General features: G+C 54.5%; 1 protein-coding gene across 2 annotated transcripts; it reads right to left on the bottom strand.

Annotated features, from left to right (window-relative positions):
- Positions 1-891: 891 nt before the first annotated feature.
- TFEB (transcription factor EB) lies at positions 892-8,292 on the bottom strand. 2 transcript variants are annotated; one of them, XM_006882005.1, is made up of 8 exons: positions 8,038-8,292; positions 7,701-7,955; positions 6,941-7,018; positions 4,939-5,059; positions 4,794-4,850; positions 4,145-4,220; positions 3,455-3,602; positions 892-1,563 (listed from the first exon to the last, which is right to left on the bottom strand). In XM_006882005.1, exons 1-8 carry the CDS (start codon positions 8,260-8,262, stop codon positions 1,075-1,077), a joined length of 1,449 nt encoding a protein of 482 aa, XP_006882067.1. In that variant the 5' UTR covers positions 8,263-8,292; the 3' UTR covers positions 892-1,074. The 2 variants fall into 2 exon arrangements, with proteins under 2 accessions (XP_006882067.1, XP_006882066.1); XM_006882004.1 differs by lacking the exon at positions 7,701-7,955 and having other exon boundaries at positions 8,038-8,280.
- Between the last annotated feature and the right edge of the window lie 4,990 nt (positions 8,293-13,282).

Here is a 13,282-nt window from a genome sequence, read left to right as displayed (position 1 = left end):
GAGGCACCAGCTGAGGAAAAACAGCTCAGGACAGTTTATAAGTATCCTTCCTGCTCCATAATATGCATCTCTGCTGTCTCAGGTCACAGCTGGAGGTGTGGGGCCAGCATGGCTGCAGCGCCCTCTTGTGGTCACAGGAAGGAACAACGCCCTCGTCACCACTCAGGCCCGGAAGTCAGGCTAAGGTCTCTATCTTCCCCTAGGGGCAGGGCTGGGAAATTGGGAGAACCAGACGATGCGCTTGCCGCCTCCTCCCTGTATCCCTCCCGACCCTGACCTACCCTCCCCCCCAATCAAGGGTATCCTATCTCCAAATCTCGAAAGGTGCTCATTGAGTTGCATTGTCCCCCGTTCTCTGTCAACCCTAGCCCCACTCCAGAGAGACAGGACAAGCCGGTACAAAGCACAGTGTTTACTAAAGGCACGAAATGGGAAGCCTGGAGAGGAGCAGCTCGTCCAGCAGTGACCCCACTCTAACCCGAGCCCAGGGCCACCCCCCCCCGCCCTCACGCTGCTTGGTGAGAGCTGTTAGCACCAAAGAGGGGTAGGGGCCCCCCTGCCTGTGTGAGGGGAGAGTACCAGGCTACGGACAGGCTTACTGCAATCCAAGTCCCAGAAAGGCAGGCCTGGGTACACCCCCAGACCAGTCACTGCCTCAGAAAAGGAATCTCCTGAACATTCAATGAATCCTCCTTCATTATTGGGGTAAGGAGAGTATCAGGCTCAGAAGATGGGACCCCCTCCCCAGGACCTCTTCTTACCACTACCACCCCCTCACTTCTCCCTTCCCCTAGTGATTTTGTCTCCAGAAACAGGGCAAAGGCCTTTCTTGCCCATCCCTTCTCAGAGGGCTGCCCTTGGGGGGGCACTGAGCTGGCTGGGGACGTGGGGGCTTCTCCTGACCCCGCAGGTCGCCAGGCTGGCACTAAGTCCAAACAGAGGGCTGACAGGGAGGAGTGAGGCAGGGCAAGTGGCTACTTCACACACCAGTGCAGCCTGAAGGGAAGGGAGGGCAGTGGCCCTGGCTCGCCCCCCCAGGCTCGCCCCTGTTCCCCGTCACGGGGGCAGCCGGGGTCACAGCACATCGCCCTCCTCCATGCTGAAGCTGCTCCTGCGGCTGCTGGCCTTCGAGGCCTCGGGGGACATGGTGGAGAAGAGAGGGTCAGAGGCCAGTGGTAGCAGCGAGTCGTCCAGGAGCATGAGGTCCAGATCCTTCTTGGACAGGCCAGGGAATGGGGAGCCATGCTCGGGCCCCAGGGGTTCAGGGTAGCCTGGGGGACCCTCATTGCCACTGCCCCCAAAGCTCAAGTTGTGGCTGAAGTCCAGGTGGTGGAATGGGGACTCCGGCTGGGGTGGCTGGGCCGGTGGGGGTGGTGGGACCTGGGGGGGCAGAGCCTGGAGCGGCTCAGGCTCAGGGACCTCAGCCCCCAGCATCAGGGCCTCCCCTGAGCCCTCCTCGCTGGGCAGCTCCTGCTTCACCACCTGCTGGGCCAGCTCGGCCATGTTCATGCCTGATGGGGAGGTGGTTGGGAGGCCGTGCACACGAGCTTGCATCTCCAGCTCCTGCAGGGGGAACAGACAAAAGGACTGGAGGCATGTGCCACAGTGCCAGCAGCCAAGCCTGCCCTGACTTCCACCCTGGCACCCACGCCACAGCCCTCGCCCCTGCCCCTAAATGGCACCCAGGACCACCGAATGTCTCCGACAGAAGGAAGCTCAAGGTGGTTCAAGTCTTTTCAAACTGCAAGTCACAACTCATTAGTGGGTTGTGAAACCACTTAGTGAGTCTTCACCAGCGGTCTCTCCCTGCTTTAATTGAAAGAGACTTGCCTAGACTAGACTAGAATTGAAGCTATCAGAATGAACTGCACCTATTAAGGATGAGTGTTTTTTCATGAAACTTTGAGTGTGTGTGTGTGTGTGTGTACTTGAGCTGTAGCACAAATTATATTACCTACCAAGAGAAAAAGTTATGAAAAGCTTCAAAACACTTATCCCATGTCAGAGCCAGGGCTGGAACCTAGGGCTCATTCAGATGGTGGGCCTGACGCTCCCAAGTCCTCCCTCTGCTCCCCATGGTGGTCCTCAGTGCTACCCACCCAAAACCCTTCAGACTCATGGTAGACTTCCACTTTCCTGCCTCCTTGGGCTTAGGCGTAGCTGTGTCCTTACATTGGCCAAAGGAAAGTGTGCAGAAGTGACACTAATAGCCAGCCTTCAGTGAGCCTGTCTTAGAATGAGGGTCTCTCCATAGCTGACATCCAAGCAGATATATGCACACCCATGTTTATTGCAGCTTTGTTCACAATAGCAAGGAGTTGGAAACAACCTAAGTGCCCATCAACAAACGAATGGCTAGAGAAGCTGTGGTATATTCGCACAATGGAATACTATGCTGCATTAAAAAACAAGGAACTCATGCAATATTATTCAAAATGGTTGACTCTGGAGAACATTATGCTGAGTGAAATATCCCAGTCACAAAAGGACAAATATTACATGATGCCACTGTTGTAGAATGGGACTGTCCTTGGGGTTGGGGAGAGACTAAGATGGGTTCAATAATGTATACTGCACTGAAACAGAGGAGGGAGAAAACTGTTTAAAAGAGATATATAACTAGGTATTTCTGTCATCACAGGAGACTAGAGCGAGGGCTACATGGTGGAGGGGACCTGGGGGAGGGTTTGTAAAACAATGAAAGAATCTTTTCTTTTACTTTTCCATAATTTCTGGACTCATGTACTTATAACTTGTTAGTCAAATTTGTGTCTTCTAGGTTGCAACACCCCCATGATACATCTTCAAGGATATGAACATGCACGGCCAAGCCCAATCAATAAGAGTGCATCTAAATTCCAAAATCAATCTCCATAATAGTCTATGTGTTTCCTATTGCCAAAGGGGCCCTTTAGAGTAGTGAGAGAAGATCTTCACCCTGAAACCCACAGCGTCCCTTTTCAGCAGGAAGTAGCTAAGAGAATACGCCATCCCCTTTTCCTTATGACTCAGGGTGAAGTCTCTCTCAGGGAGGAGTGATAGGGAATGGCAAAGGACACACTGACAAAGAAGATTAATCAGAACTGGCTTTGACAAGCACTGTGGCATTTGGACAAGAACAAACTGGGAGGAGGGTAGAGAGAATAGTGAAACAAGGAATGAATGGAAACCCAAAATCTCTGTAAATGTTTATGAAAATTAATAAAATATAGAAAAAAAAGGAAAAAAAAAAAGAATGAGGGTCTCTAGGACAGATCCCCACTGATAATTGTGGCCCAAAGGTGTGGATGGATGGGGATCCACAGAGCTCATCCTAACTGACCCATGCCCCTCCTCATGGGCATCTTCCCCATGTCTTCAATTCCAGAGGTGCTGGGTATCATGCCTGGGGTTGGGTGTGAGGTCAGGGATTAGAGGTCAGAACAACCAGGAGCTACAAGGTGAGGGGCCAGACCTGGATGCGCAGCCAGAGCTGTTTGTTGGTCATCTCCAGGCGCCGGGAGTGGTTCTCAAGCTCCCTTGACTTCTGCAGGTCCTTCTGCATCCTCCGGATATAGTCGACCGAGGCTTTGAGGATGGTGCCCTTGTTCCAGCGCACATCCCTGAAGCAAGCAGTGCACCGTCAGAGGGGCTCTTGGGAGAGAGGCCAAGTTTGCCAGGCACTCAGCAGGTACAGGTGAGCCCAGCTTTGGTGGCAGGAGCCTCTGTCACATGGCCCAGCCTTGTCCACCACCCCCAGACCTGGACACACTCCATGATGGTGAACAGGCCCTCCCAGGTGACTTCTGTTGCCAATGATCACTAATCCAGTGGCACCTGGCGCCTTAAAGCAGCCTCCTTCTTAAGGTCTTCCATCCCAGCCATCAGAGCCCAAGGCTACCCTTGGCGGTCATTCCCCTACCCCTGGTTACCTTTCTTCTGTCCATCAGCTCACTGTCCTGGCCTAACTTCCCTGGCCTGCCCCTCCTCCACCAAGCCTGCCCTGACCACTGACGTCCCTGACACTTGACCCCTCAGTCTTGAGCCATCTTGACTTAGATGGTCAGCTATTTCTCCAATGGCTGACAACCTCTCAGAAGGCTGGCCACCAAGGGCTCTCTTTCCTGTCCCTCCGGGCAGCCCTCCCTCCACTCCAGAAGCTCACAGGTCGTTGGCCTTGGGGATCAGCATTCCCAACTCCTTGATGCGGTCGTTGATGTTGAACCTCCGCCTCCTTTCAACTACGGGTAACAGATTCAAGAGGGAGCCATTAGAGGGGTGGGATTCATCCAGGACACGGCACCCAGTCCTGGGAGGACCACCTCGGGGTCCCTGCAGCTTAGATTCAGCCCTTCTGGGAAGTGATGAATGGGGGGCGGACAGCCAGGAATTTCTACAAAGTGGAGGCAGCTTGCAGGCCAGACACAGGAGTGAGGGGTGCGGTGGGCAGAGCCAGGCCTGGTTAGGCTGTTTGCAGAGCAAGACTTGGGTGAGAGATGCAGAACTCTTTCCAGGACTCCAATTCCAAGCCACTACTCCCTAAAAATAGTCAAGCTGATCAACTCATTCACTCTTGAATGGCTATCCCTTCCCACGAGACCCCTTCTCTAACCCCCTCCTAAAAGGGACTGGTGGAGAGAAGGCATGAGAACCCCTCGAATCATGCCATGGGAGAACTTTAGGCATCAATAAGGGCCTGGACTTGGCTGGGGTTCCTCCTCAAGCCTGTGCTGGTCAGGGGATGGGCTCTTGGCCAGCTCAGGTGAGAGGCAGGGCTGGGGGACAAGGCCAGGGAGGGACCAAGCGTGACTTACTTAAGTTGTGATTGTCTTTCTTCTGCCTCTCCTTGGCCAGGGCACGACTCTCAGCGTCTAGAGGCCAGGACAGAAGGAGAGAGGAGCTGGAGAGGTAGGAAAGGGAGGGCAGGGAGGGGAAGCAGGGCACACGGGGAGGTGGTACCTGTGAGCTCTCGCTTCTGGGTCAGGTCAGCTGGGCAGGAGCTGCTGGTGACACCCACCAGGGATGCTGTAACCTGGGGGTCCCCGCTGTACACATTCAGGTGGCTGCTGGACAGGGGCAGCTGTAGGGCAAGATGAAGGGCATGGCAGGTGAGTGGCCTCCTCTGGATGGGAGGGGGGTGTCTCCCATAGGGCCCAGTTTCCCAGGAAGAGCTTTTTTCCCTGGAAAAAAAGCCAATGTCCACTGTGCCACTGTTGTAAGGATTTCACAGTCAGCTCCAGGGATATCCGAATTCACCTGGGCCTCTGTATCCAGCATTCAGGCTAAGAATGTGCAGAGTCTGGAGCAGATACAGCCTCTGCCCTCAGAAACAACCAGTCTAGAGCTGGTAGGAACCACTAGAGAGAGTCATCAAACCCAGTGCTGAGTGCAGCATTACACACTGTTGTTGTTGACTGACCCTCCAGTGGGTTTTCAGAGGTAATTAATTGTACGGGAGGAGACTGCCCACCCTTCTCCTGTGGATTACACAGTAGGTGTAATCGGGGCAAGGGGCAGGGGCATCTAATCTATGCTGGTGTGTCAGGACTGCTTCCTGGAGGGCAGGAAACCTGTGTGAGGACAGAGGTAGGCAGGTACGGCACAAGGGGTAGTGAGTGCACAGGGTACAAGTGGGTAGTGCTCATCTGCTAATGAAAAGTGAGAGATTTGAGTCCATGTGGAGGAAAAGCCTGGAGATCTCCTCCTGGGAAATCAGCCACTGAAACCACTCTGGAGGGCAGGTCTACTCTGAGACGCGTGAGGTGGCCAGGGGTTGGAGTCCACTCAACAGAGTCGCAGGGCAGGAGTGTGGGGTGGGTGGTGTGATGAGGGCAGGGGTAGGATTTGCCATGGGCCTCAGAATGCCTTGTTTGCAAAGATGGTGGCATTCTGGAGTGGGCTTCCCAGAAGCAGGGGTCTGATGGGGACAGATTTGAACTCTGGTTGGCGCTTTCCAGCTCCTGACATAAAACCAGCATGAACCGCAGGCCCAGAACTGTACACAGTGCACAGATGCCAGTGCCCACCCTCCCTGCCCAGGTGGCTGCCGGCTTCAGACTCAGCTGGTCACAGCCGGTTGCTGCTGAGCGACTGAGCAATGTCACCGTGGTAAGGGAGCCCGAAGGTGACGCCCCACCACAGGAACTGGGCACTTTCCCTCGGTGTGTGGGAAGGGGGACAGGATCAAGGCTTCAGCCTCAGCAGGTGGAGCCCAGGTGGAGTGGCAGGAGTGAGCAGCTGAGGGTCACGACCACCATGGGGGCAGGAGGGGGGGGCCCCAGCATTTCCACCTGGTGAGTGTAAACACTTGTCACTCAGAGGTGCCCTCAATTCCTTGCCTCATCTAATCACCCCACAGTCCTGAGTGTGGATGGCATCACCTCTAAGTGCAGCTAAGGAAAGAGAAGCAGAGTGGCTGAGGGACTTCTCAAGGTCACGGCAAAGGCCTGAGGCCAGGCCTTCTGATTCCAAGCCTGCTTCCTCGCCTCTGCCAGGGCGAGTTCAGGGATAGTGCCCAGCACCTACTCCATGGAGGGACACTGGGCCTGGCAAAAGAGGAGGGCCCTAGCCCTCCAAAAGAAACACATCAGCCCAGGCTTCCTGTGGACACAGGCCGTCTTGTCTGGGACTAAGATGCGGCTCCCTTTCTAGAATGTTGACCTGTCTGCCTTCCCTCAGTGAGGCCCATCATTGGTACCTCCTTTCCCCCTCACCCCAGGAAGCCTCACTGAAGCGCAGCCACCCCTGTGAATACCCACCGCACCCAAATCACAGTGCCCGCCTCCCTGAGTGGTCATTGTACTTGGCCCAGGCTACCCTTCTCTGTCATGGGGGTAGCCTCACCTGTGAGGAAGATGCCAGCCCTGCCCATTTCCCCATCGCAGAGCCATTGTGGGCCTTCTCTCCAACCCCCGAGCCCCCAACCCCATCTTGCACACCCTCCCAGCCTGGTCAGAAATACCGTGTTGGGCATCTGAATTTCGGGATTGATGTAGCCCAGGACATCATCCAGACGCATGATGTTGTCAATGACATCAAACTGAAAAGAGAAACAGGCCACTAAGGGGGGACTGCTGGGAGAAGGGGTAAGGGAGAGCTGGGGCACCTAAGATCCACTTCACCCATTACTCATCTTGTGGAGAACACTGGCCCAGATGGTGGGGGGCTTGATCCGGGAACTCCCTTTACACACCTGTCTGGTCATGGCTTTGTGCAAGGACTGGGATTTCATGTAAAAGCTTCTTGTTTTTCTTTAGCAAAACTTTCAAAAATAGGGATGGTAGCCTTTTTCCTTTAAGACTGAGACTCTCTAAATGCAAGACTGTGTCTCCCCTCAGACTGGGGCTCCCTGAGGACAGGGCTGGGTCTCCCCTCAGATCAAGATTCTCTGAGGGTGGGACTGTGTCTCCCCTCAGATTAGGACTCCCTGAGGGCAGGTCTGTGTTCCCCCTCAGATTGGGGCTCCCTGAGGAAATGGCTGTGTCTTCCCCTCAAACTGGGGCTCCCTGAGGACAGGGTTGTGTCTCTCCTCAGATCAAGATTCTCTGAGGGTGGGGCTGTTTCTCCCCTCAGACAGGGCTCCCTGGGGGCAGGGCTGTGTCTCCCCTCAGACAGGGCTCCCTGGGGGAAGAATCCTGTCTCTGCTATCAGCGCAGAGTCCTAGGAGCAGAGCAGTGGCACCGGTTCAGCCTGCAGCCCCAGCAGCCCAGCTCCTCACTCACCTCCCTCTCGGGGTTGGAGCCGATGTGCAGCATGGCCATGGGACTGTTGGGAGCGCTGTTGCCCGCCGAGGATGACACTACATGTGCAGCCCGCACCCCTGGGGAGGCGGCAGGCGGGGGCTTCGGGGAGCCCTGGGCCGGGCTGATGTGGGCGGCAAACTTGTTCCCGTAGGTCTCAGACAGGTACTCCCTCACCTTCTGGTCCCGGGACTGCTGCAGGTGGTAGGACGTGGGGTTCTCCAAGTAGGACTGCACCTGGGAAGGGGAGCAGGTGAAGCTCTGGGCGGGGGGAGCGGTACCTGGGACCCGTGGGGATGAGGTGAGGGGCAGGCCTTACCTTCAGCACCTCCCCAGGCACAGGTGGTGGAGACTGGAAGTGGACAGGGGTGTTGATGGCCGGGGTGGGAGGCCCCCCCAGCTGCTGCTGCTGCTGCTGCTGCTGCTGTTGCTGCTGCTGCTGCATGTAATGCATGACGGCCTGCTGCTGCATGCGCTCCCGCTGCTCCTCCTGCTGCGCCTGCTCCCGCATGAGCTGCATGCGCAGCCCGATGCGCGACGCCATGGCGACGGCGGGCTGGGGCTCCCTGTGGACGAGGGCCGCTGTGAGTGAGCCGGTGTCCTGCACCCGCTGCGCAGGACGGCATGCTGAGGCCCAGAAGGCAAGGATTTGCCCATGTGTCACAGAGCGCTAAGACTTGACTCCACGTGTCCCAGCTCCTAGGCAGGAAATGGAGACTCCCTCTTCACTCTTTCAAGTGATCAGCCCCCCAAAACTCTGCGTGACCTCTCTTTCTGTCTCTCTCACATCCTGATCCTGTGAGATCTCAGCTCAGACTCACCCTCCTCCACCACCCTTTGCCTGCCACCATTCCTTATCTGGATTCCTGAAAGAACCTCCTCATAGTCAGGCCCTGCCATCTCTCTTTGTCCACAACATTCTACTCTCAACTCAGCTACCAGTGTCCTGTGAAAGCCCCAGTCAGATTGTGTCCCCCTGCTCAGAGCCCTCTGTGGTTCCCATCAGACTCACAGTTAAACCTGAAGTGCTTACCATGGCCTAACAGGCCCTCTATGACTATCCCTACCTATGCACCCCTTTTGCTCCAAATACATTAGCCTCTTAGGAATCCCTCAGACCCACCAGGAGTGCTCCAACCACAGGGCCTTTGCACTTGCTCCTCCCTTAGCCAAGGCTGCCCTTCCATCAAGGCTTAGATGTCACCTTAGCATTTAACAGAGCAGTTCATACTCATCCTATTTAAATTATCAAGCCCCGAACAACACACACACACACACACACACACACACACACACACTCCCATGGCCTGTCCTCTTTTATCTTCCTCTACCTCACATATCACCATCTTAAATACTATGCATGTTTACATGGTTATTCCATTCATTGTCTCTTTCCCACAAGGCCTGTAAACCCCCCCAAGGACAGACGTGCTGTCTGTCTTGTTAACTGCCGTCCCTCAGCCCCATGCCTAGCCTGTAGTAGATGCTGGATAAATATGTCAAGTGAATGACCATGGTGTACAGACCAGGCACTGGGGACACAGCACTGAGCCAAGTGTAGGCTCTGAGCTCAGAGAGTCTACAGTTCAGTAAATGAGAGAGTCAAGTTGATAGGCAGTGACAACCCTGTATGTGCAGAGGGTCACCCCGAGCACCATGTCCTGCCAGGCCTGCACAGGGCTCCCTACCACCTAGCACACCAGGCCTGATCACCCACGAGTCTAGGGAGATAGATGAGACCAAAGTCCCCAAGCCCACCTTGCTGAGTGAGTGAGCACAGCCAAGTCCTTCCGCATGAACAAAATGAAGAGGCTCGACTGGCTGAGCTTAAGATTCTTGCTAGGTGAGATGCTCTGGGGCAAAGTCTGTAAGGAGCTGTGCTGTCAATCCAAAGGTGGCTCCCTGTCGGCGATTCAAATCCGCCAGCTGCTTCTCAGGAAAAGATGACTATCGCCTCCTGTGTAATTTACAGCCTCTGAAAACCCGCTGGAAGTTCAGCTTTGAGTCAGTTCTGGCTTGATGGCAATGGGGAGGGGGGTGGACTGAGACTCTGGGAGAGGTCCAGCAAGGGTCCTGAAAAATATTAGGAGTTAGGAGTGGAGATACTGGCATTGGAAGAAGCAGAGCAGTTTCCTGGATAAGCAAGGGCTACCTGGTGACTCAGTGACCTTAGAAAATCCCTTAACCTCTCTGAGTCTCAGTTCACCACAAACACAAGGCAGAGCCTCTTCGGTGGTTCGGATCCACCAGCAGCTCCTGGGGAGAAAGATGGCCAATCGCCTCCTGTGCTATTTACAGCCTCAGGAACCCAATAAAGGGTCCGTTATGACTCAGCTGTGACTCAACAGCAATGAGCTTGGGGTTTTTCCCCCAAAAGTCTGCTTTGTTGTACTGTTTTTAGATCTTGTAGACTTGCCCTACTGCCCAAAGGGCTTCCAAGATAGTCATCTTTATGGACGCAAATGGAGACATCCTTCCCCTATGGAGGAGCTACTGGGTTCGAACCACAGACCTTTTGGTTAGCAGCCAATTGTTTTAACCACTACAACAACAGAGTGCCTTGCATTAGCAGAAGGTATGGTGATAGCCAACAGGGGAGAGATCACAGAATCACTGGAATAATCTGAGTATTTATCGTGTGCCTAGCCCTTCCTGTTCCACACACTGTAACCCCAAACAGCTCGGGGGGGGGGGGGTGGAATACTTTTCCTGAAATATTTCTCCCTTGGGAGGAGCTCTGGCCGTGTGGCACATCCCTGGGGGTTTGAAGCTACCAGCTGCTTCAAGGGAGAAAGATGGGCAATCTCTTGTTTCCATTTACAGCCGCAAAAAAATCAACGAGGGGTGGAGGGGAAGGGTGTCAGCATGAGTCAGAAGTGACTTGACGGCAGTGAGTTATTCTCCTTTTATAGGTAAGAAGAGACGGAGGACCAGGGAGATGTGGAGGCTCGCAGGAGGAGAATAGGGCAGGGAATTTAACCACAGGCTTCCCAGTCCATGCTCAGGGGGGCTGGAGACCAGCTTGTGTCAGGCTGCACCTCTGGGGTGGAGGTGTTGGGACCAGGCATGGAGCCCAAGCCCCTAGATTGCCCGACTGAGTTCTACTGCCAAGAGTCTATCCTACAGAGTGAGAAAACATCACTCCCTCCTGTTCTCAGGGGCCTCTCTTGCCTGCCTTCCTCCCTTTTCTATCTCCCCAAGGCCATAATTAATGAGCTCTGGTCCTAATGAATCAGACTGCTAACAAAAAAGTTGGCAGTTCAAATCCAACGTGCAGTGTCCTCCCATGAAGTCGTATAGCCTGGTAACCTGACGGAGGAGAGCCGTGAGTTGGAACCAACTTGACTGTGGTGAATGGAAGGCCTGTGATGAGTGAATCAACTATCTCTGTGTCTGCTCACCTCCCAACAGTCCCAGGGAGGAAGAACCATCTCCTGATCCACCTAAATCCTGCAGGAGGGTCACAGCAGTGGCCTCTACCCATAGCCTCACCCCCCTTCTCTGGGGCTCCCTGGTTTTGCCCTGCCCCCGTCCTCCACACACTAGCTCTCCAGACGGTCACAGGCTCTGACCCCAACCCACCAATCCACTCCCCTCACAGCTGCACCCCCGCACACTCTCTCACACGGCACTGGGGGAGCCCCTCCCCAGTTGGGAACAATCTGACTTCAGTTGGGTCCGGGTGGGAGGAGGCAGGAGTGGGCCCAGGGCCTGGCAGTGCCAGTCAGCACGGGGAGGGCTGGGGGAGAACGGGTCCCTTGTTTCTCTAACAAAGGCCCAGGGCCTGTCTTGGGCCACGCTGGGGCTGGCTTTGCCATGAGAAGAACCTGAGCTGGGCTCTGCTCAGCCCCTCATGGGTAGAAACACCCTGCAGGGACCCTGTCCCCTCTCCCAGCCTCAGTTTCCTCATTTGTAATATGGACACAAGATTCCCTGTTTCAAGAGTTGCCTGGGTCCATACGGGTCTCCCAGAAGAACATGCTGGAGAGCTGTGAGCAGTCTTATACCAGGGCTCTGTCCTCACACGGAAGGTGACTCGATTGGCAGGGGTGGGGCAGAGCAAGGCTTCCCCTCACCTCACCCCCACTATCAAAGCAGACCCCTCAGTTCCACCTCACAGGGGGCCTGTGTTTTCACATATCTCCACTCCTACCTTAGCGTTGCTACAAGTGTGGTCTGGGAAGAGGAGGGGGAAGGAATGACTATGGGGTCTTACGGAGCCTGAGGAAGATAAAGGTCCTCAGATCATAGATATGGGGAGGCTTAGCTAACTACTCCACCTTCCACCCTCAGATGTACCCACTGTCTCTCACAGCCTCTCCCAATGTCTGGCCAGAACAGGAGAAAACCACTATGTCCCCAACATCTGGAAATGGGGCCTTTCTACCTGGAAAGGGTCCACCTTGTGCTCATTCAGTAAACACCAGACCTTGAGTGCCTACTGCGTGCCATACAACAGGGCTCCCCCCTCTCCTTGTCCACCCCTCTCAGGCAGGCAGATGACCCTCTTCTGAAGGGGTCTCAGGAACTCTCTCCCTCACCGTCGCTGCCCTTCTGCACGCTCAGGGCCTGTCCTTCGCAGTTCACCAGGCCTCTCACCTGCCTCTGTCTTTGCACAGGGCTGACTGGGGTAAGTCGTGATGAAATCAACCTTCACATCCAACAGATGAGGGCCCAGCACTGCCCAGTCCTGGCTGGGTGACTTCAGAAAAGTTAATCCGCCTCTCACTGCCTCACAGATAATCCCAGTGCCTGCTTGAGGACTCAGAGATGTGGAGAATGTGGGGGGGCTCCCCCAGCAGGACCCCAGTAAGAGGTAAGTATCAATTTCCCCTTCAAAACTGTTCACCTCTCTGGTCAGGGCCAGAACTGACTACATATCATCTCCTGGTTTCATGAGTCTTCCACTCCATCAGTCATTCACACCCAAGTATGAACTAGTTGAGCTGATAATCTAAAAGTCAGAGATTCAAACTCATGAACTACACCTCAGGAGAAAGATGAGGCCTCAAACTCATGAACTACACCTCAGGAGAAAGATGAGGCCATCTGCTTCCAGGATGGTCTATAGCCTCAAAAACCCTGTGGGCAGTTCTGATCTGTCCTACAGGGTCACTGAGTATTGGGATGAACTTGGTGGCAGTGGGTTTGGGTGTTTGTCTGTGAACCAGCAAAGGGGCTCTGTGGTACAGTTGTTAAACAATAGGTCATTAACTGAAAAGTCACTGAGTCCAACCCACAGGTCCTCCGAGGGAGAACCATGTGTCTGCTCCTGTAAAGATTACAGCCTTGGGCACCATTTGGACAGTCCTGCTCTGTCCTGCAGAGTCACTGTGAGTCAGAATCAATGGGTTTAGTTTGGTCTGACCCCGCTGATCAGTCTTTCCTGAGGGAGGATTTGGTCACGAGGAGAAATGATGGGAGTTTTTGCAGAAGGAGAAATTATTGGATTTATTGAAGAAAGAACACTGTGGACCAATATATTCTTACAGATATCAGGGGAGAGGGGAAAGTCTCAAAGACGTGTGGAAAAAGCAAACTGCAAAATAAAATGCATAGCCTGA

This window comes from Elephantulus edwardii, unplaced genomic scaffold (genome assembly GCF_000299155.1).
Source record: "Elephantulus edwardii isolate Elephantulus edwardi_28Jun2011 unplaced genomic scaffold, EleEdw1.0 scaffold00017, whole genome shotgun sequence".
Classification (NCBI taxonomy): Eukaryota; Metazoa; Chordata; class Mammalia; order Macroscelidea; family Macroscelididae; genus Elephantulus; species Elephantulus edwardii.
This window is presented reverse-complemented; position numbering and strand designations above follow the sequence as displayed.